The sequence below is a fragment of the Procambarus clarkii genome, chromosome 49 (assembly GCF_040958095.1).
Source record: "Procambarus clarkii isolate CNS0578487 chromosome 49, FALCON_Pclarkii_2.0, whole genome shotgun sequence".
Taxonomy (NCBI): Eukaryota; Metazoa; Arthropoda; class Malacostraca; order Decapoda; family Cambaridae; genus Procambarus; species Procambarus clarkii.
This window is the reverse complement of record NC_091198.1, coordinates 14,035,370-14,057,697: the sequence shown is the minus strand read 5'-3', so window position 1 is coordinate 14,057,697 and position 22,328 is coordinate 14,035,370. Positions and strand designations below refer to the sequence as shown.

General features: G+C 49.6%; 1 protein-coding gene across 1 annotated transcript in view; it reads left to right on the top strand.

The window, feature by feature from the left end:
* The first annotated feature begins 10,645 nt into the window (after positions 1-10,645).
* The window catches only part of LOC123763228 (thioredoxin domain-containing protein), a 28,492-nt gene continuing 16,809 nt past the window's right edge, over positions 10,646-22,328 (top strand). Inside the window, exons 1-3 of the mRNA XM_045750305.2 lie at positions 10,646-10,877; positions 12,661-12,806; positions 13,038-13,181. Of these exons, the coding sequence (XP_045606261.1) occupies positions 10,736-10,877; positions 12,661-12,806; positions 13,038-13,181 (432 nt within the window). The 5' untranslated portion in view covers positions 10,646-10,735. The remainder of the gene's footprint in view (positions 10,878-12,660; positions 12,807-13,037; positions 13,182-22,328) is intronic.

Below are 22,328 nucleotides of genomic sequence, written 5' to 3'. Positions count from 1 at the left end.
TCAAAAGTATCCGAGTCACCAAGAATTCTATCGAGGGACAGGTGACCGCGAGGGGCGGTCGGAAAGCAAGACACACACTCGTCCTGGAAGTCAGGACATTCAAGAAGGACATGCACGACCGTAAGAGGGACAATGCAACTAGGACAATAAGGAGCAGGGCGGCGCTCCATCAAGTGACCATGGGTTAAGCGAGTATGGCCAATACGCAACCTCGCTAGAGCTGTTTCCCACCGCCGGTTACGGTGGAAGGAGGACGGCCACGAGGAAACACAACATTTAAGAGTACGTAGATTGTTACCAGTAACAGAACCAAGAAGCCTGCCAACGGGTAAGGACTGAGGAATGGATAACCGGGTAAAAGTCGGAATACGGAATGCCTGTACGAGAGATGGGACAAGAGCGGACAGCTTCCTTGGCGGCAGCATCCGCACGCTCATTTAAAGACACACCAATATGGCTGGGAACCCAACAAAACTCAACCGACTTAAATTTACTGTGAACGAGAAACAGCCAATGCTGGATCTCGACAACTACTGGATGAACCAGATTAAAGGACCCGAGAGCCATGAAGGCACTACGAGAGTCAACAGCAACTACAAAGGAAGACTGACAACGAGAAAGCAGGAGACGAAGAGCATAGAGAATAGCATAAAGTTCCGCTGTAAAGATGCTAGTCTCTGGAGGCAAGCGACACATATAAGTGCGATCAGGAAAAACAACAGAGAAGCCAACACCGTCCGCTGACTTAGATCCATCGGTGAAGACAAACGGAGCGGGAGTGAGAAGAAAAGTGCTCGAGGAAAAGGCGTTTTAGAACCGTAGGAGGGGTAAAAGCTTTAGTGATACGGGTCAAGGATGTACAAAACCGCAGAAGAGTGACCCTCCACGGGGGCAAAGAAGGAACAACACGAGGAGAAACATCAGAAATACGAACGGAAAGAGAATCCTGTAGGCGAGATAACCGGACAGAAAGAGGGAGGTGGTGAAGAGGAACAGGAACCGCAGGAGGGGTAAAAGTTAAAGCACGACAGAGGCGAGAGGAAGGATGTTGCAAGGACCGCGCAAGATAGCGAAGACAGTAGCGATCACGGCGGTCCTGGAGAGACAGGAAGCCAGTGTCAACATACAAGCTAAGGATAGGAGTCGAACGAAAGGCACCAGAACTGAGGCGCAACCCAGTATGGTGCAAAGCATCAAGACGGCGAAGAGTAGAAGGAGAAGCAGACGAGTAAGCAGGGCAACCATAATCGAGCTTAGACAGGACGAGAGAGGAATGTAAAGCAAGGCGAGTGCGCCTATCTGCCCCCCAAGAAGTATGGGACAAGACCCGAAGGAGGGTAAGGGCCTTAGAGCACTCAAAACGGAGGTAAGAGATATGGGGAGACCAAGACAAAAGTGTGTCAAGGAATAACCCCAAAAGCTTCGCGGAATCTTTGTATTCAAGGGGATGACCATAAAGGGACAAAGAGGGACGAAGAACAACCCGTTTCCGCGTAAAAGTCATGGCACAAGTCTTAGAAGTAGAGAACTTGAAGCCATGATCTGTGGCCCAAGACGACACGGCATCAATTGCAAGTTGAAGGAGAGGCGAATCATCACCCTGACAACAAAGGGTAAGATCATCGACATAGAGAGCGGAGAAGACACCAGAAGGAAGAGAGGAAAGAAGACCATTGAGGGCAACCAGAAAAAGAGTAGTGCTCAGAACACTACCCTGGGGCACACCTTCGTATTGCTGAAAAGAGGGAGAGAGAGCGGTACCAAGGCGCACCCGAAAGGAACGACGAGAAAGGAAGCTGCAGAGAAAGAGGGAGATGACCACGAAGGCCAAAAGAATGAAGTTGAGATAGGATATGACAACGCCAAGTGGTGTCGTAAGCCTTTTCCAGGTCAAAAAGGACGGCAACAACGGAGGTCTTCGCAGCAAAAGCAGTACGAATATAGACCTCCAAGTTCACCAGGACATCTGTCGTGCTGCGGCACTTGCGGAAACCAAATTGAGAAGGGGAGAGGAGGTGATGGTGTTCCAGGAACCACATCAGACGAACGTTAACCATACGTTCAAAGAGTTTGCAGACACAACTTGTGAGAGCAATAGGGCGAAAGTCCTTAGGGGAAGTACCCAGAGACCCCGGTTTGCGAACAGGGAGGACAACGGCATCGAGCCAGTCCTCAGGGACTGACGACGACTCCCAGATCCGATTATACACTCAGTAAATAATGACATGTGCTCGGAGGGAGATGGCGAAGCATCTCATAATGAATACCATCGGAGCCCGCCGCCGTAGAACCGCAGAGGGCCAGGGCAGAACGAAGTTCAGAGAGAGAGAAGGGATCATTATAGGGAAGCTGAAGATGAGTGCAGAAATCTAAAGGACGAGACTCAAGGACAGGTTTATGAAGAAGGAAAGATTGGGGAAGATGAAGACCAGAGCTAACAGAAGAAAAGTGGGAACCCAGTTCGGAAGCGACCTGCAACGGGTCCGCCACAAGAGTATCATGGAGGTGAAGGACCGGTGAAACATCGGGAACGAACTTACCCGCTATCTTGCGGATACGCTTCCAGATCTGGGCCAGAGGGGTTTCGGACGTAATTGTTGAGACATAAGATGCCCAACATTCACGTTTAGCCGTACGGATGGCTCTACGGGCCACCGCACTCGCTTTCCGAAAGAAAAGAAAAGAATAGGTCGTCTGCCTACGGCGGTGCCTCTTCCAGGCTGCACGCTTACAGCGGACAGCCCGAGCACAGTCCGCATTCCACCAGGGAACGCACTTCCGTGGACCCCGGGAGGAAGAGCGAGGGATAGAGCGGAGGGCAGCGTTGAAGACAGTGTCATGAAAAAGGAGGAGAGCGCGAAAGAGAGGCAGAAGGGAGAGGTCAGAGAGAGTAGCACTGAGGGAAAATAGGGTCCAGTCCGCCTTAGCAAACTGCCACCTAGGGAAAGAGAGGGAAGGGCGAAAAGAGAAAAAGGAAACAAGGATGGGGAAATGATCACTTTCATGGAGGTCATCAAGAACCTGCCACGTGAAATCTAAGTAAAGAGAAGAAGAGCAGAGAGAAAGATCAAGACAAGAAAGGGTGCGAGTCCTGAGAGTCCAAATGAGTGGGCTCACCAGAATTCAGAAGAGACAGGGAAGAAGAGAGGAGAAACGGCTCAAGAAGGCGACCCCGGGTATTCGTCAGAACGTCACCCCAAAGAGAATGACGACAATTGAAGTCACCCAGCAGGAGCACAGGCTCCGGCAAGGAGTCTAGGAGGCGTTTCAAATCAGGAAGTGAAAGCGGGACACTCGTGGGGAGATAAATGGAACAGTGTACCATTTCCCCACAAAGACACGAGCAGCAGAACAATGGAGAGGTGAAGGAAAAAGTAAAGGAACAAAGGGAACGTCAGCACGAATCAAAAGAGCAGAAGAATTAGAAGCCCCAGCAACAGCTGGTGGGGGGGGGGAGAGAAAGGAAATAGCCACGAAAACGACCAGGACGAGCACCAAGCATCGGCATCCTGGAGACAGACACAAAGGAGCGAAACCCGCGAAATCAGAAGTTGGAGTTCGAGGAAATTAGCGTAATAACCTCGAACGTTCCATTGAAGAATGGACAACGACGAGAAGAGAAAGGACAAAAACAGAGAACAAGGAAGAAACAAAGGCGAAAGAGCAACAGAGCACGTTAAAGAATATCAGGGTCGGGATCAGGGTCAGCAAAGTCAGGGTTAGGGGGCATGGGTAAACTGAGCAAAGACGGAGGGAAGGAAACGGGAGAACAGATCAAAGGTGGGCGGGCGGGGTCCGGAGGAGGAGGAAGAGGAGGAGACAATTACGGAGAGGAGCAGGCAAGGACAGCAGCAGGAAGAGGAGGGGTAGAAAAGAGGGGAGAGTACCTCAGCAAGGGCAGCAACTGAGAGGGAAGCGGGGGCTAAAGAAACCTCCATAGCAGGAACAGGGGGCGCAACCACCGAAATGGGAGGGGAAGGAGCGAGAGAGGCAGAAGTAGGGGCCGAGGAAGAAAGCGAAACCTTCTTACCCGCCGGGGAGGAGGAAGGAGAGGAGCCAGGTTTACGCTTCTGACGTAAAGAGACAGGTGTTCCAGCAACCACGTACTGGGCAACGGATTCTAGCGTCTCAACAGGAGAAGCTGAACGAGAGCACACATGACGGCCGTTTGGAGAGCGATGGACATCAGCCCGCACCGACAGGCGGCGGGGAGAGTCAAGAGACGGAGGGGAAGGATGGGAAGGAGGAACGGAGGGAGACGAGGAAGAAGACACAGGAGACACGGCAGACCGGGTAGAAGGAAGGGGAACCCCAGACAGAGGACCAGGAGGAGGATCCTTCGGGAGAGAACCCAAAGGAACAGAGGAGGGGGCATGTGGGCGCATCAGGGTCCAAGGCACGGAAACGGTTGTGAGTCTGAGGAAGGCGGGAAGGACGAGGAGAGGAAGAGCGCAACACGCGAGCATAAGAGATATTAGCATAAGGCGGGAGCCAGCGAACCTGGCGTCTCGCCTCAGGAAAAGATAAACGCTCCCGGTGCTTCAAGTTGAGGACGGCTGCCTCAAGCTTGTAATGGACACACGCACGGGAGAAGGCAGGATGGGCCTTGTGGTGTTTGTGTGTTACTGAGGAAGTCTTGGTTGTAGGGTTGATGTAAAGTCATGACTTGGTTACTGACTTTAATACTTAATATGATTACATGACTAGTAGCTACCAAGCTTGGCGGGCGTCCTGTACGCTCTCTTGTTTACCTTCTTTCTCTCTCTGGCGTCTCAGCCGCCGCACATAGAAAACGGATGGTACCATTTTCTGTGAACATGACAGGCCTCACCGCAGTTGAGGCAGCGAGCCTGGGGAGAAGTGCACTCCGACTTAGAGTGACCTTCGCCACCACACAAAGGACAGAGAGAGACAGTCCCAGAGCAGCGGAGGGCACCATGCCCAAACCTCCAGCACTTGTTGCAGAGCCGAGGAGAAGGAATGTACTTCTGGACAGAGCACCTGGCACCAGCAAGAATGACAGAGGGTGGAAGGGTCCTACCATCAAGGTAATCTTCACAACTCGGAGGGGTTGACGGCGACTACCACGAGGGGGACGAGTAAACGTGTCCACCTGGAGAATAGAATGGCCCTGGGCAGCAAGGATATGTCGAATATCGTCGTGGCAGTCGCGCAGGTCCCGAACACCGGTCGCAACATGGGGCGGGAGCAAAATAGTGCCAACACTGGCATTCAACTGAGCGTTCTTCGAGACCCGAACAGGGGTCTCGCCAAGGCAGGATAAGGCAGCCAAGCGGGAAGCTGCATCCTGAGATGGAGCAGCAACGACACGTGTACCGAGACGAGTGGGGTTGAAAGTAATGGAGGCATCCACGGAATCAACGAGATGTCGATGGAGGGAGAAATCGTCAGGAGGTGCAGAATAAAGAGGGAGGAGATCAAAATATTTGGCCCACGAAGCGGGACCAAACAAGGCGTGATAGGTAGCAGAACTGGAAGGAATCGAGCGAGGGCGGCCGTGACGAGGACGGCGGTGAGAACCCCCAGAGAGAGAGGGGTTAAAAGGCGCAGTAGTTACAACTAGAGAAGGAGCCGCGCCAGGGGACGAGGTAGTCACCACTGGGGGCTTGGGGCTCGACCCAACCACAGAGGAGGGAGGGGAGCCAGGGGAAGGAGTCAGAGAGGCCAAAGGAGGAGCAAGGTCGGGGCCCAATGCAGCGGAGGCTACAGAGCCCGGTCTTCCAATACGGACCGACTCGGGGGCTTGGTCGCCCACCCCACGAGCCTGAGAAGGTAAACCAGAAGCAGCCGAAACAGGGGTTATCATCATTACGAAAAGAAGAATTCATTCACGAATGTGCCCCCACACCCACCATGGAGCCACAATTAGAGGCAGGACACCCAACAAGAAGCTATCGCCGATCTTGCCGGGGCCTCCTAGGGGTGCGTCGTGAGTATACGCCCCACAAACGCCACCTTAAGAAACCGACAGTCCGTCGAGATCGGGTTCAGAGACGAAAGGGGGATTGACGATAAAAGGTTCCCCTCGCTCTCGACGTCGGGTACTACAGTTCTACGGGTGCAAGAGTATGCCTCCTCAAGCACCCGGGCGTCAAAATCAACCAGTTTAAGTTAAAAACGAAGCTATACCTAATAAATTCCCTGTAACCTACCTTACCCCTCTGTTGTCAACCCATGTATGTTTTTTTTTTTCAAATCAACGCTGTTTGAATGTAATTTTCTGTAATAATTTGTAATTGTATTTGTGCTGCTTTTTCAACAATGTTCCCCCCTCTTTTACCTCTATTTTTATTTGTTCTCAACACATTTTATTCTTTTTACCCATTAGTTTTAAGCTTTAGTCATTAATGTTTTTCCTGCCCGAAACGCTTTGCGTAATAGTGGCTTTAGGCATTGTATGTACTAGCTCTATCTATAAAGCCAACAAACTTTGTAAAATCTCTTTATGTATGTACCTTACCTAAATAAAAATTATTATTATTATTAAAATAGAAGAAGTCCAAGGGAAGAACCAGAACGAGCAAAAGGTCGGCAGGAAACGGCAAGCAGATAGGTGAAGAGGGGGGAGAAAAACGAAACAGAAGGAAAAGGAAAAGATGCCCAGCAGAATTGGAGAGGACAGCAGCAGGAGCACAAGGCTAGAAAAGGACAGAGGACTGTCCCAAGGAGCATCACACTCCGACAGCCGCCCACTAAGCCCCCACACGGCGACAACGAGCTGAGCGGGGAGGGGGTGCCTTTGATAAAACCAAAGAGATTACTGGACATGTTATCACCTACAAGGTAGAGTAGCCTATTTAACAAAATCCTTTCCATCATTTTACAAAAGCAGGATGTTAAGGAGACAGGCCTGTAGCCTCCGTTTGACTTATTGATAACAGCCTCCTTCCATGACAGCCATGGAAGGAATGATGACAGCCTCCTTCCATTTTCTTAGTAACTTTCCCTCTCTATAGCATGTTAAACAAATCAAGTAAGGTACTAGGTTTCATACCGGCTAAATAATTAAGAATGTCATACGTTACTCCATCTTTCCCCGGAGCAGTAGAGCTGCCACTTTTTATAGCATCCAGTAGCTCATCGTGAGTTATCTCAATGCATGTTACATATCTTGTATTTAAATCACAAAGTTACTCCATTTCTAATATTTTCCCATGACTCAATGGTGACTCGTGTCTTCAGGTAAGGACTCCATACCAGCAGCATTAGCCCATTAATCTACTAACTCATTAGCAACTTTCCCTGGATCTGAGTGAGCAATGAATTTGGTCTTACAACCCCTCATTTTATTTACTGCTTTCCATATGTCTAAGGTTCTTAGTATTACCAATGGACTGAGCAAAGTCTTGCCAGTATTTTGCGTCATTCAAAAACAAAACTAAAAAGTACCTAATTTCAGCCTCAGTTTTTTACCTTTTGCTTTAAAATTGCACTGTATCTATTGCTACCCAATCTCCCAATCTTTATGTACCCAATCCGAACATCTTTACCATTGTGATCATTGCTGTCTTATATGTGCTATCAATCTGCTGTATGGTGTCTATTAATCTTGTTTAAATTACCAATCAAGCTGTCAATGTAATCAATCAGAGCTTTAATATACCAATGTGCTTTAATATACTTACTAATCTCTCTCATCTCATTTTTGTCTTGCAATGTATCTTATATTATTAATTCTGCTAGAATTTGCCTACTTAAAATTATCTGTTAGATTAAGGACCTGTCCGAAACGCTGCGCGTACTAGTGGCTTTACAAGATTGTAAATACTGTGCTATGTATTCTCTCAAACCCAATGTACCTTCTTGTATATAACTAAATAAATAAAAATAAATAAATAAGTATCTGTCCGGCCGCGCCTCCTTCCTCACCCGACTGCATTCCCTAGCCACTTCCAACATTGTATTTTTCTCTTCATCCCTCATTCCATTTTTTAACCATTCTTTATGCGCACTCCGTAGCATTCTCTCCCACCCCTTAACTTGCTGATCATTGGAATATTTAAATTTCTTGGGTCCATGCGTCTTGCTTCCCCTGCCCCCGTTATTTTTCCTCTGTACTAATTTCTCCATGTTCTCGACCATGTCCTCGTAAAAACTATCAACGCAGAGCGGCGTTTATTGTTGATACCAATCTCCCATATTTTGAATAAAATTTTCATAACTTTGGAGCGAGTATATTATTGGGATAATCTACTCGCTACGCAGTGGTAATTCAATGTTCAAGACAAAGTGGTCATTAAGTAGTTCCGGAACAACCCGAGCCTCCCCCATAATCCCCTGAGAGTTTAACATGCAGGCATAGTCAAGCCATCTTTCCCTGATGTGAGTTGGTTTATTATTTTCCAAGAGACAGGTATCTGGATGATCTTGCAGAAACTGTAACCACTTGACCCCATTAGCATTAATACTACCCACTGTCCCAAGGCTTGTGTGCCGAGCATTAAGGTCCCCAATGACCAGTGAAGGATTAGTATAAATGCAGTCAGGTAGATAGTGAGGGTCGAAGCAGTTCTTGGATACATACAAATTAACTGCAATAAATTCCCCCTTCCCTTTATGATAATTTAACGCACACACTCTCTATACCTTGCGTTTTTGACGGCGGTTCTACCAACTCTGCTGGTATGGAGTTCTTAACATAAATCAACGTCCCTCTGATGTTATTTGCAGCGAAGAGGTGAAACCCTTTATAGCATTTTTAATTTCAATAAGCCTTCATTCCTATCCCCGGTTTCCTGGAGAGCTACAACACCATTGTTATGTGATGGGAAATGATATTGAACATCTGTAACCCTGTTTCTTAAACCATTAACATTCCATGACAACACTTTCAGTCTAGGGTGATCCATTATTAATCAATTCACTTTCTAAGTCATCCACAATAAGTTCACTAAATGATAACCATACCTTGTATAACATCTCCCACCTCCTCCCAACGTCACCAGTAAAAGCAACATTGCGTTTCTCAAGAGATTTTTTCAGTCCCGTGACGTCCATTATTAACCCAAATGATTCCTTCATTTTATTTATTTATTTATTTATTTATATACAAGAAGGTACATTGGGATTGTGAGGATACATAGCATAGTAATTACATTCTTGTAAAGCCACTAGTACGAGCAGCGTTTCGGGCAGGTCCTTACTCAAGAAAATTTTAAGTAGGTAAATGCTTGCAAAATTTATAAAAATGATAACAGTTACAAAGCAAGAAAAAAAAATAAAAGACGAGAGAAAAATTGTAGGTATATTAAGGCACATAGGTAGCTCAGATTGATTGCAATGACAACTTGAATGGTAGTTTAACAAAAAATTAGTAGGCACAATACAGCATTATGTGTACAGCATAATACAATTATGTGTAATTATAGAGTTCTTCCTTTCACTAAGACTATCATCATTCACACACGCTTCACTTTAATTCATTTCATAACTCTATATTTCATTATTGTTCTCAACCACTATATCCTGACTTTCCTTCACTGTTTTGTGACTTTCCTTGACCTTCATCTGAACGTTTAATTTCGCCTCGATGGACTATTCTCTGCCCAAGATTTCGGAGGAACTCACCAACTTTTCTTAGTTCAGCCCACACCTTGACCATACCATTATGGCCCTCTTTCTGAGCCACAGTAGCCACTTCCCTCACCGTTACAGTCACTGCCGGAGTCCTGAGTGGTGGCGTGGCTGCTTAATTGTTGCTTGAGCCTGACGAAGTAAAGGCGACTCTTTTTACCCACGCATTCGTCCGGTTCACTGGTGCTGTTTGAGGCAGACTGTTCTGCTGTGCTCCCGGTGTCTGGGTAAGAGCTCTTGCCTGCCCTGTAACATTCACCGGCCGGGGAACATCCATACTCGGCCTCTTGCTACACACAGCCGAGCTGGCATTGTGAACATCTCCACAGTTGCAGCATCTGGGGAACTATTTTCTCACCCAGATTAAGTCTGTTTCTACACACATTAGAGAGGCGTTACATCCTGTCTTCTCCGTTTCTTCTGTTGCCTGGGTATAACTTCTTCAAACTCACTCTCCTCGACTGACTGGCGGCTTTCTGAGTCCATGTGAATATTGCCGTGGGAAGTAGCCAGTTCTTCTGGTGACTGAGTCTCCATCTCAGTACCCAGCATGGGGGAGATGTGTAGAATCCGATTGATACTAGTCAGTCTCCTCGTGTGTAGACTGAGCTAAACACCAATACTAACTTCACCCCTAGTCGCGGAGCAGGTACTTCTTGACCCGACCGCGTCCCAGGTAAGACTGGGTACCTGGTTGTTAAACGATTTGGCGGGTCGTATTACAGGGAACATTTGGTTTAAGAACTTACTTGAAACCCTGTGCGTGCTAGTGGCTGTACAACAATGTAACAACTATTGTATATATAAATAAAATGAAACAATTGAGTAGTTAAATTTTGCTAGAAATTATCTACTTAAAATTATCTGATAGATTAAGGACTTGCCCTAAACGCTATGCGAGCTAGTGGCTTTACAAGAATGTGAAAACATCAATGCTATGTTCTCTCATAAACCCAATTTACCTTCTTGTATACAAATAAATAAATGGATCTATATATATAGATAGATAGATAGATATATGGTAGTATAATAGGGTGGTTGGGCTTTGTGAGAGCCATCTAGTGGAGCGGGGCGGCAGCGGCGAGAGGTGGCGGCGGCCGCTCAGCACAGAACTCCACTTTCCCTGCCTCTCACAACAACAATGGCGGTGTCAGCTGTCACCTGTGTGCTCCTGGCCCTGCTGGCCTGGCCCCCCATCACCGCCTCCTCCTCCCTCGAGGTCCTGGCCGAGGACGAGCTCAGGCAACTGGCGGCTGACGAGCACTACGTGGTAGTCCTCTTCGGTGAGTGGCCCTCTGCCTGGCACAGCTGCCACCCTGCAGTGCTACCGGCCTCCTGCCCTCTACCTGGCACAGCTGCCACCCTGCAGTGCCACCGGCCTCCTGCCCTCTGCCTGGCACAGCTGCCACCCTGCAATGCCACCGGCCTCCCGCACTGCTCCTGCCCTCCTCCTACCCTCCTGCCCTCTGTCTGCCCTCCGTCTGCCCTCCTCCTACCCTCCTTCCTGCCCTCCTCCTACCCTCCTTCCTACCCTCCTTCCTACCCTCCTCCTACCCTCCTTCCTGCCCTCCTCCTACCCTCCTTCCTGCCCTCCTCCTACCCTCCTTCCTGCCCTCCATCTGCCCTCCATCTGCCCTCCATCTGCCCTCCTCCTACCCTCCTTCCTGCCCTCCTCCTACCCTCCTCCTACCCTCCTTCCTGCCCTCCATCTGCCCTCCTCCTACCCTCCTTCCTGCCCTCCATCTGCCCTCCTCCTACCCTCCTTCCTGCCCTCCGCCTGCCCTCCTCCTACCCTCCTTCCTGCCCTCCGTCTGCCCTCCGTCTGCCCTCCTCCTGCCCTCCGTCTGCCCTCCGTCTGCCCTCCTCCTACCCTCCTTCCTGCCCTCCGTCTGCCCTCCTTCCTGCCCTCCGTCTGCCCTCCTTCCTGCCCTCCGTCTGCCCTCCTTCCTGCCCTCCGTCTGCCCTCCTTCCTGCCCTCCGTCTGCCCTCCTTCCTGCCCTCCGTCTGCCCTCCGTCTGCCCTCCTCCTACCCTCCTTCCTGCCCTCCTTCCTGCCCTCCGTCTGCCCTCCTCCTACCCTCCTTCCTGCCCTCCGTCTGCCCTCCTTCCTGCCCTCCTCCTACCCTCCTTCCTGCCCTCCTCCTACCCTCCTTCCTGCCCTCCGTCTACCTGACAAGTTAGCGGGGATTAGATTAAATAATAATGTTAGACAAGTGTGTCTCACATGTTGGAAGATGGTCGACTTGAGCTAGAGTCTCCTTTTCTGGCCTCGGAGTCCTCGGCTCGTGGCCCCCGTGCCCTGGGGGTCGTGGCCCCCGTGCCCTGGGGGTCGCGGCCCCCGTGCCCTGGGGGTCGTGGCCCCCGTGCCCTGGGGGTCGCGGCCCCCGTGCCCTGGGGGTCGCGGCCCCCGTGCCCATTTTCTAGAACTTGCCAGAAGGCCATCACCTGATTTACCCGAGGGACCACTAACACTAGTGGTCAGCGAGGCCACAAGTGCTAGTGGCCACTCGATGAGGACAGGAATCTGGCGGCTTGTCGAAGGCCCTCCCCCCCCCCCTATTTGCCTTGATGATCCTTTCCAGGCGGATTTTAAAACCTAAATCTACTATTCCCCTACTATTTCTTACCCCAAGGTAGACCACTGTGTTACAGTACCCATTGATATATTTGTAATGCTATATAGTCTTAGTGGCTTAGCGCTTTCTCCTGATAGTTCCCTAGCTAGCCAATCAAAATCCATAAAAGTAAAGATTCTAGATTTTTATTGCAGTTTGCTGATTTATGCTACAAATCTGAATTGATTGAGTAGGTTTTGTTCCATGATTCATATGGAAATTTTTCGTCAAGTTTATCTCTGCCATTTTTATATTTCTTGGTTTAAAAAATGCCTAGATTATTAAAGTAGCAGTTAACAAATAATTAACCTTGCCGATCAGCTCTACAGAATGCTTGGCTTTATATTTTATAATGGATATGTTTTAAATTTTCCTATTTCTTTAAGGCTTTAACTTTATACTGTCTCATTCTAAATGTTGTGGCAAGCCTAGAACCTTTTACCATTGTGTAGGTGACAGCAGTGAGTGCACTGGAAGATGTAAAGAGCTGGAGGGCACACTGGCATTAATAAGAGAAGATATCGTCGAGACGTTTAATGCTTGGGTGGTGCGGACCCACTCTCCCTCTCTTGCTGAACAGTATGGTCTGAACAACAAGGTAAGCGTACTTGCCGTCTCTTGGCTTATTGTAATGGTTTTGATCAAAGGTCAGCATGATATATTAATATTTAGCATCTGTTCATTTTTACCTGTTAAGTTGAATGTAATTGGAGTACAGAATTGCATTGCTTAATTAAATGGTTAAACAAATTACACAATAAAATATTGAAGTAAATTTAAATTTTTCTACCCTGTAGTATAATATTTTTAACAAAGTAAATTCCTGCAGAAAATGGGTGCTGGTGTTGTTTTCATTCGTAATGGAATCCCCTTGCTGTACAGTGGTCCTGCAGATGATGATGAATTCATGTTGAATTATTTAATTGCCAATCCAGAGTCAACTGTCCACCAACTGAGTGATGTTAACTTTGAGGCAAGTATAAAGAAACTACTTTTACACTTGAGCATAAAACCAAAATTTCTATGTGGTGAGAATTGGGTATCCTATGTGTATGGCAGTACAAGAAACATGTCTATTGATATTGGATCATGTAACCCTACCTTCCCTGGTGGGAAATTCTAGTGTTTTATTAAAGGTTGGGTAGGAAGAGGTTTAAGACCCCCTCCACAATCTTTCTGACTGGTCTCTGTTATCTTTAGGAAGATGCAAACAAATTCTGTTAAATACTTTTCCTGTGGAGAGCCCCGTCGGCTCTCTGGAGCTATCGAACTGATAAGGGATATATTAGTCTGGGGCATCAGTCTATTGGAGTTCACCCTACCGGGGACCATGAGCCAGAACCTGGCCCCCCCCCCCTCCCCCCTCAGAGAGGCACAGGCAGCAATGGCCTATGGAAACCCCCATGTGGTTGGGGGCATTCCATGTCTGCCATTGACCAGGGTTAGGCACCCAGAAGGTAGGCATAACAAAACAAACCCCACTTAAAAAATTGCAACCGAAAATTGAACAGAGGCAGAACTCCCCCAACACCCAAGGAAACAAGTAAACTTCATACACCGCAGCCACGCCGCTTGTCCGCGCAGCCCTCCTGTCCTCGGGAGGGGGAGGAGGGAGCCCCGAACCCCCCACACAAGCTACTCACACCTCCAGTTCGTTGGCCGATGTGATCTGGGGCGGTCGTCAACTCTGGCCTCAATATCTTGGCAGGGTTTTGCCTTACTGGTGTTCTCTGCTGTTTTGTGGTGCAGTGGCCAAGTATAACTTCAGTGTACTGGGGCTGCATGCACTTAGGGCTACCTTCCCTAAGCATCTTATAAGTACTACCCTTGGTTCCTAGGGTTACCTTGCATAGTGCCTTCGGGACTCCACTTCCATAGGGGATTCTTGCTGCTTGGCATTTACCCTGCCCTTGGGGCCAGCTGGGGTTTCGTGTCTTTTGTTTGGCCTTGGGTAGGAAGTGGTTTTGTTGCTGGTAGGGGCGCAAGGTGCTGCACAGCTTGCCTACCAACACTGCGGCTGTGTTCCTGTTCCTTCTGGTGACGTACTTTTGTGGGGGTTTTCTTTTTTACTTTCCTTGCTTGGAGGTGGTCTGCCTCGTTTGACTATTGGTTCACCTAGGGTATTTTTGTGGCCCTCCTCTATCTAGGCCCCTGCCTGTGATTGGACATGTCGCAGGGGTTCAGCTTTAGCTCATCTGTTAGTTTTTGGGTTTAACCGGCTTTACAGCACCTTGCTGGGACTTCCCGTAGCGATCAGCCTGCAGGGCCTGGAAAACCCTGTCAGGGCTCGGTAGACTGATGGATGCGTCTTCAGAGTTCCAGCTCACCTTGTGCGAGTTTGAAGGTTGCTCTGTGCCCTTGTCTCAGGGTGACAGTCACCTTTTTTTCCTCCGTCATGCTGCCTGTTGGGTCAACAACACCTTTGACCCAGAGTCTTGCAAGACATGTTCTCTGCTAGTGCTCCAATTTTCCCATTCTATTGACATTGAGGTTCGGGTACTGGTGGCATCCGCATTTCAGGCCCGGTTTAGGTTGCTATAATGCACTAGATTGGTTGCCCACTTGGATGCCCCGAGGCTGGCCCGTTTTGGTTATAGCGACCCTGACTTAGGGGCGTTGGTCGCGTTGACTCTGGTTCAATCCGCGCCTCCCAGTCCTTCCCCAGTTGGCATTGTTCTGAGGGTTTGGAGTCGGGGCAAGGTTTAATTGATAAGACTCGGGCGGCTTCAGGGGCTGCCCCTTTGAGTTGGGGACAGAGGCATTCGAGCCTGCTCTGCCTGCCGAGGCTTCTGGGTCCTACCAGCAGACTACCTTCTTTGCTACCTTTCTCCTGGACTCTGCCTTTTCTTCAGGAATAGAGGGCGTGAAGGACGGCTCTGCCCTGGGTCCTGGTTTGGAGGATCCCGGGGTTGGGGAGGAGTTGACCTGGAGAGGCTTGGACCACCTTTGATCCCGTTTGGGATTTGGTGCCCTCTTCTCAGGGTTTGTTGTTGCAGGAGGGCTTTTCTTAACCCCCCCCCCCCTCCCTGTATGAGTGATTTGGGGTCAGCTCCTCCCCGGGTTCAGTTCTGGGTTCCCTTGGGTTGCTTGGCCCCTTCCAGAGGTTTTTTGCCTCGAATCTCGCCTAAAGAGATTCGGGAGGCTCTTGCGGCGTACCTCCTGCAAGACCTGGATTCTGCCTCTGTGATGAATCCGTCCTAGTTTGAGTTCGGTTCTTCTTCCCTGTATTGGGTGCGTTATGAGGTTCTGGAGTCTTCCTGGCTTGCAGACTGCCTTTTCTTTTCGTAGAGATCATGGCATAAGTTTTGTCGGACTCGCACTTGAATGGCAGGAGGCTGCTACCGTTCTGCAGATTTACCTTGGTGGGCGAGTTCAAGCACCTTAATGCATGCTTGTTTGCCCTTGTGCTTCCTCGAGATGTGGGCCTTGTGCAGCTGCACGTGCAGTTTACACCTTTTTGGTGTCTTTGGTAGCTGAGGACTTGCGTGCTTGAGGACATTTGGCCTCGGTATTGCGCTGCTTTTTCCTTCTCGAGCTGTCCTCGGACTGGCTTGGGGAGGATGTGATGGCGTTGAGTGCCAGGCCTTTGTCTGGGGCGCTGGCCTCGGCGGCTCGGGCGGCAGCCGCACTGTTGAAGCCATTTGCGCCGATTCTCAGGGAGGCAGTTCCTCTGTTCTTAGCTTCTCGCCTCGCGTGCCGCCAGGCCGTGCTCACTCTCTCCTTGGAATCCGCTTGGGCCCTGGCTCTTAGGTTTTTAATTTTTTTTTTTTTTTTTTTTTTTTTTTTTTTTTTTTTTTTTTTTTTTTTATCCGTTGCTGTTTGCAGAGACTGCTGTCAATCGGTTTCTGCAGGCGGCCTCGTCTAGTTGTCGTCCTATATCGGACTTGTTGGTTCTGTGGTGGCCGTTCTTAGGCTTCTCGGAATGTTTGGGGTTCTTCCAGTTGGGGTAGGCCATTGGTGCCAGTTTCTGAGCTAGCGCTTCCTTCAGAGCCTGCGTCGTCTGGCCAGCGTGATGCTTGCTCTGCTCGTTGGCCAGCGTGATGCTTGCTCTGCTCGTTGGCCAGCGTGATGCTTGCTCTACTCGTTGGCCAGCGTGATGCTCGCTCTACTCGTTGGCCAGCGTGATGCTCGCTCTACTCGTTGGCCAGCGTGATGCTCGCTCTACTCGTTGGCCAGCGTGATGCTCGCTCTACTCGTTGGCCAGCGTGATGCTCGCTCTACTCGTTGGCCAGCGTGATGCTCGCTCTACTCGTTGGCCAGCGTGATGCTCGCTCTACTCGTTGGCCAGCGTGATGCTCGCTCTACTCGTTGGCCAGCGTGATGCTCGCTCTACTCGTTGGCCAGCGTGATGCTCGCTCTACTCGTTGGCCAGCGTGATGCTCGCTCTACTCGTTGGCCAGCGTGATGCTCGCTCTACTCGTTGGCCAGCGTGATGCTCGCTCTACTCGTTGGCCAGCGTGATGCTCGCTCTACTCGTTGGCCAGCGTGATGCTCGCTCTACTCGTTGGCCAGCGTGATGCTCGCTCTGCTCGTTGGCCAGCGTGATGCTCGCTCTGCTCGTTGGCCAGCTTCACGCTCTGCTCGTTGACCAGCTTCTCGTAAGGGGGTGTTGGCCCTTTTGCGTGTTGCCCCGTTAATGGGGTGATTGGGGGGGAGACTTGCGCTGTTAGTTCACGCCTGGTCCAACGATTCGTGGGCATTTCAAGTCGTCTCTTCCGGGCTGTGGTAGCGTTGGGCGGCTTCTCCTCCTATTGAGGGTTCGGGGCTGGCAGCCAGGCTTCTTCCCCTGCGCTGTGGGGTCATCTTGGAGTGGGTGCGCTTGGGAGTGGTCGAAACGACATTGTTCCTCAGGTGGGTTTCCTGCCTGTTTCCAGTGCCAAAACGGGACTGTGTGGATCTGCTGTTCATTCTGGACTTGTCCTGTCTAAACCCCTGGATTCTTTGCCCTTCCTTTCGGATCACTACTGTCGTCTGTAGGATGGCGTCTCTGGACCTCTGTGACGCACCTTGGCACGTCCTGACTTTTCCTAGGTTCAGGGACTAGCTAGGTTTCATTGTGGGGTGGTAAGCTTTCCGCTTTCGTTGCCTTTCTTTTGGCTTGAATCTGGCACCTCGCGTATTAACGCATCTTACCCGGGTCATGGTGACCTGTCTGCATCTGCTAAGGGTTCGGGTTTTGGCATACCTCAATGACTGGTTGGTGTGGGCTCCCAGCTGGTCTGCTAGTCTGCTCGCCAGGGGTGTGGCTCTTTTCTAGCTGCCAGGTTCGGGTTCCTGGTGAACTGGAAGAAGTCCCATCTGGTTCCATCCCAGGATCTGACCTGGCGGGGCCTCGTGTGGTACTCTTGGACCATTACCATGTCTCTCCCCCTGGAGGCATTGCTGCAGCTGCTGTCCCATCTTCAGCTGTTTCTGGGGAGATCCCAGGTCACTCGGAAGGTTGCCCGAAACTTCCCCCTGCTGGTTTACCTGCCGAGTCGGGTCTGGCTTCGGTGTCTGTTTTGGATCTTTCAGGGATGTCCCTTCCACCTCTCTTGCAATTGCTGGGTACGGCCTCTGTGGACCTTGCGTCAGTTGCTGCGCCACCGGCTTCCTTTTCAGGTTTTTCTGGATTCAGTACCTTGGCACCTACCTGAGCCTTCACTCGATGTGTTCATGGATGCCTTGTCTCTCGGCTGGGACTTTGTGACCAGTTTTCACCAGGCCAGCCAGGGGCGGTGGGCTCCATCTTTTCATCGGGCTCGCTGCACCATGCGGTAATTTGCGGGGGTTTGACTGTTGCTTCAGAAGGTTCGGGTCGCTCGGGAATCCATGATCCGACTCCATTCGGACTGCTCTCCAGTGGTTCATTGTCTGAACTGCGGGGGTTCTCTTTAGTTCGTGGCTCTTTGGGGCTGGTCACTTTGAGTGACTCGTCTGCTAGATTCTCAGGGTTTGGTTCACCGTGCAGTTCATGTCCAGGGTGTGTCCACTGGCCTGTCTTTGTTCATTGCCTTGTCCATAGAATGTATGGTTGAGGCTGACCCCGTAAGTTGGCTTTGCCGGATGTACGGGTTTCCGGAGGTGGACCTCTTCGCGTCGGCGTGGTCTTGGCGTCTCCTGATCTATGTGGTGCCCTTCCCTGACTGTGGATTCGTTACAGTTGAGGCCTTTCTGCTGGACTGGTAGAGATGGGGTTACCTGTACCTCTTCCCCCCCGGTCCAGCTGTTGCTTTCGGTTCTGGCTCGTTTGGAGTCTTACCGTGGGAGAGTCGTCCTTCTAGCCTCTTAATGGCCGGCCCAGCCTTAGTTTCAGGTGCTGCTTGCTCGGTGTCTAAACCCTGTGCGTTTCCCGCAGCTCCGCCTCTTTCAGCAGATCGGTCCGGTACACGGCTGATTCGGTCTACTACTCCGCTCTTCGCGTCTGGTCTTTTTGATGTGGGTGTTTCACGTGTGACGGTAACGCGTTGGTGTTCGGCTGTTCAAAGCTAGGGGTATGGCCTCGTCACATAGAAATAAAAAAAAAATAGAAAATCTGGAACTTCGTCTGTGGTAAGGTAAGGAGAAGACACACAAAACACAAGTAAATTTTAACAATGAAATTTTAATTACGTTAAAGAAATTAAAACATGAATAAAATGGACATACAAATTCGTATAATAAAATCAATCAAAGTAATAAGAATAATCAAATGACAAAATGAAAAGTTACGTTAAGACAAGTGAGCAAATAACAAGTTTATGGCAAACAAAGGAAATAGGTGCCGGAATATTGGCTTCAAGCTATCACTTCTCTTAGTACACGTAAGCCTGGGGCTTAGTCTACCAACGAGACGTGTTAACTTGTCGAAAGCACGGGATATTCTGAAGACTGAGGTCGTGGCGGCCCCAGACATCAAGTAGTATGGTGGGTGGAGTGCATTTGCAGCTGGACCCCGCAGCCAATCAGCGACGAGCAGGCGACGAGACAGGTAGTTTGGCGGTTTGAGGTGGAGCAGGTGTTCCTGGCTGCATACGTTTTGCTCTCTGGCAAACCTTGGAGATGTTGTTGTCGTTGTTGGACATTTCTTCCATAGTAGTTTTATATATTTGTTGCGACGTATTTTTGGAGGGAAGAGCAGGCTCAATCTCTTGAAGGAGATTATCGTCACAACTCTCCCCCGAAGCCTGCGGTTCTGGAAGAAGTACGTCGTTATGTGGTGGAGTAATAGATGGAGTCGCTTCTACTTCATAAACTCTGGAGAGATCATGGGCTAAGATGTTGTCGGAATCTTGGTATAGCGTGTCTCCAGGTTGAATTTCTGCAGTTAGCAAGCCCATAGTAGAAGACGTTGAGATGAGAAGTGGGCGTGCTGCAGGAGGTGTAGGGTGGTGTGGTCCGTGTTGATGGTGGACCGAGCACTTTTCAGGTGTGGAGTGAAGTGCCGGAGCTTCAGGATGATGAAGAGTAGTTCCTTGCCAATTGTTCCGTAGTTCCTTGTAGCAGTAGTCGCTGACAGGTGTATTCTCCTCGCCTCGTTGCTGCATCACGACACCACCAACGTCGGTACCACTGGCGTCGACATGGAGGATGAAGGGCTTATCTGACGAGGTGAGAGTGGAATTAGAATATGGCAAAGGAGCACTATTATTATCCTGAAAGTATTTGGGAAGATCATTAAGGATTTCGGAATTAGAAAGCGCCGACTCCTTGTCAGTGCTTTCGGGAGGAGAAGCTGGGAAGGTCTCACTGTTGATGTAGGGTTCTGTGAAGGTGGAATAATTAATTAGGACAGTGGGAGGAGTACCATTATATTGCTTCAGGAGGTTGACGTGGCACAGCTGGGTCTTCCGCCGCCTATCTGGAGTCTCTATTACGTAGTTGTTGTTATTTCTGCACTCTTTGACGCGGTAGGGTCCTGAAAACCTGTTTTGTAAAGGTGAACCTGGGATAGGGAAGTATGCTAGAATGAAGTCTCCTGGCTTAAATTTTCTTACTTTGCTGGTCTGGTCGTAATGAGTCTTCATCCTCTCCTGGGCTTTCAATAGATTATCATGGGCAAAATGGTGGACTCTCTCTAGAATGTGTTGAAGGTTTTGAAGAAACTGGGGCACATTCTGATGCTCACTGAAGGTGGCATCTCTGAGAGAGTCTTTGAAAGCCTTAAGGGGAGTACGGCACTTACGGCCGTAGAGCATCTCATAAGGAGATACTCCTAGGGACTCATTGGGGAGACTTCTGTAAATACACATTATAAGGTCGATTTGCTTATCCCAATCCTTAGAGGTTTCACTACAAAACTTTTTCAAGAGTGCTTTGATAGTCTGATGACTACGTTCAAGAGAACCCTGTGAAGCAGGATGATAGGGGCTGGACAATACCTGTTTGATGTTGAACTCCTCCAGTGTCCTTTTGAAGAGATCACTGGTGAAGTTGGTACCACAGTCGCTCTGAATCTCCCTGGGAAATCCGTATTGAGTGAAGATCTTCAATAGATGTTTTACAACCGTAGCAGCCGTGATGTTCTTCACTGGAACTGCTATGGGAAATCTGGTGGTAGGACACAGGATGGTTAAGATATAGGCGTTACCTGAACTGGTCCGAGGTAAAGGACCAACACAGTCTATTATGAGTCTGTGGAAAGGTTCCGCAGGCACCTGTATGGGAATCAGTGGCGCTCTGGGAATGGAGATGTTCGGTTTGCCTGCCATCTGACATGTATGACACTGTTTTACGTACTGTTTGACGCTATTTACCATACCTGGCCAGTAGTAGTCTTGACGAATTCCATGGTAAGTCTTGTTGAAGCCGTAGTGGGAGAGTGCTCCGTGGGCCAGGTGTAGAATAGTGGGCCGCAGGCTGGTAGGAATCACAAGTTGTTCGATGTTGGCCCAATCGTCCTCCTCCTTCAGTTTACTGGGTCTATATCTGCGGTAGAGCAAGTCATTCTCTAGGAAGAACCCAGGAATACTGTCGGGTTGAGTCTCAGCCTGGAAAAACAATGGTGTTAAAGTAAGATCTTCCCTCTGCAACTTACGGAACTCCAACTTGGTCAGATGCGGGGGTAGTTTCTGAGGGTCTTGAGGGACAGCGGTAGCAGTAGAGTCAGCTGGCTGTGGACGTGCGGCTTGTGCACGGGTGGTCACAAGAACCGGAGGAGAAACTTCATCACTCTCTTGAACCTCTGCTGGAACATACGCTAGAATAGGGTTTATTGGCACAGAGTTACACACCTGGGGTTTGTCCATGACGATCAGGTTGGTCGGTTGCAGGTCTTCTGCCAAGTCGTTGCCTAGGAGAAGTTGCACTCCAGGCATGGGAAAAGGCTTTTCCCTGACTGCGACTTGGACTTCTCCGTTCACGTAGGGACAATCCAGGTGGACTCTGGCGAGAGGGTATGGAGTGGTAGCAGTGAGGTCAATGATGAAGACAGTTTCTCCGGTGTAGACGATGTTGGGCACAGCCGACTTCAAGATGATCGATTGAAGAGCCGCTGTGTCCCTCAAGATCTTCAATTTGAAACGTCCCTCCGGATTTGAACCGTTGGCAGAGACAGTTCCAGTATACAGGTGGTTACTGAAAAGAGAAAGATCATTAACATTAACACCAACATTCATCACAGGCTTACCGGACTTAGGAGGAGTTGGTTTGGGTTTCTGTGGGTCAGTGGTTCCCTTGTATTGAGACTTACCACACTTGTCTATGGTATGTCCATAGAGTCTACAATACTTGCAGTACAATTGCGAGCCAGCTTGATCGGTGCTCACTTTCTCGTAACTGTACCACGACTTCTTACTGGAGGATGGTTCGGGTGTCAGCCGGTGGATGAGGCTGTAAGTGTCAGCCGACTTAGCACACTTCAGGTAGTCGGTTTCTTCTTTATCTGCTAAGTAGAGACGGACAGGAGGCGGCACACGTCTCAAGAATTCTTCAACTAGCATCAGGTTGACGAGTTCTGTAAAAGTAGAGACATGTGCTGCTTCCAGCCATTTCATGAAATATCTCCGTTTTGTGTTAGCAAACTCGAGGAAGGTAGTGGTACTTGCCTTCAGGTGGTCACGGAATTTCCTTCTATAACTTTCTGTAGAGAGGAGGTAGGCGTCCAACACTGCTTGTTTCAGAGTCTGGTAGTCATTCTCAGACGCCAGAGTACTGAGTGTGA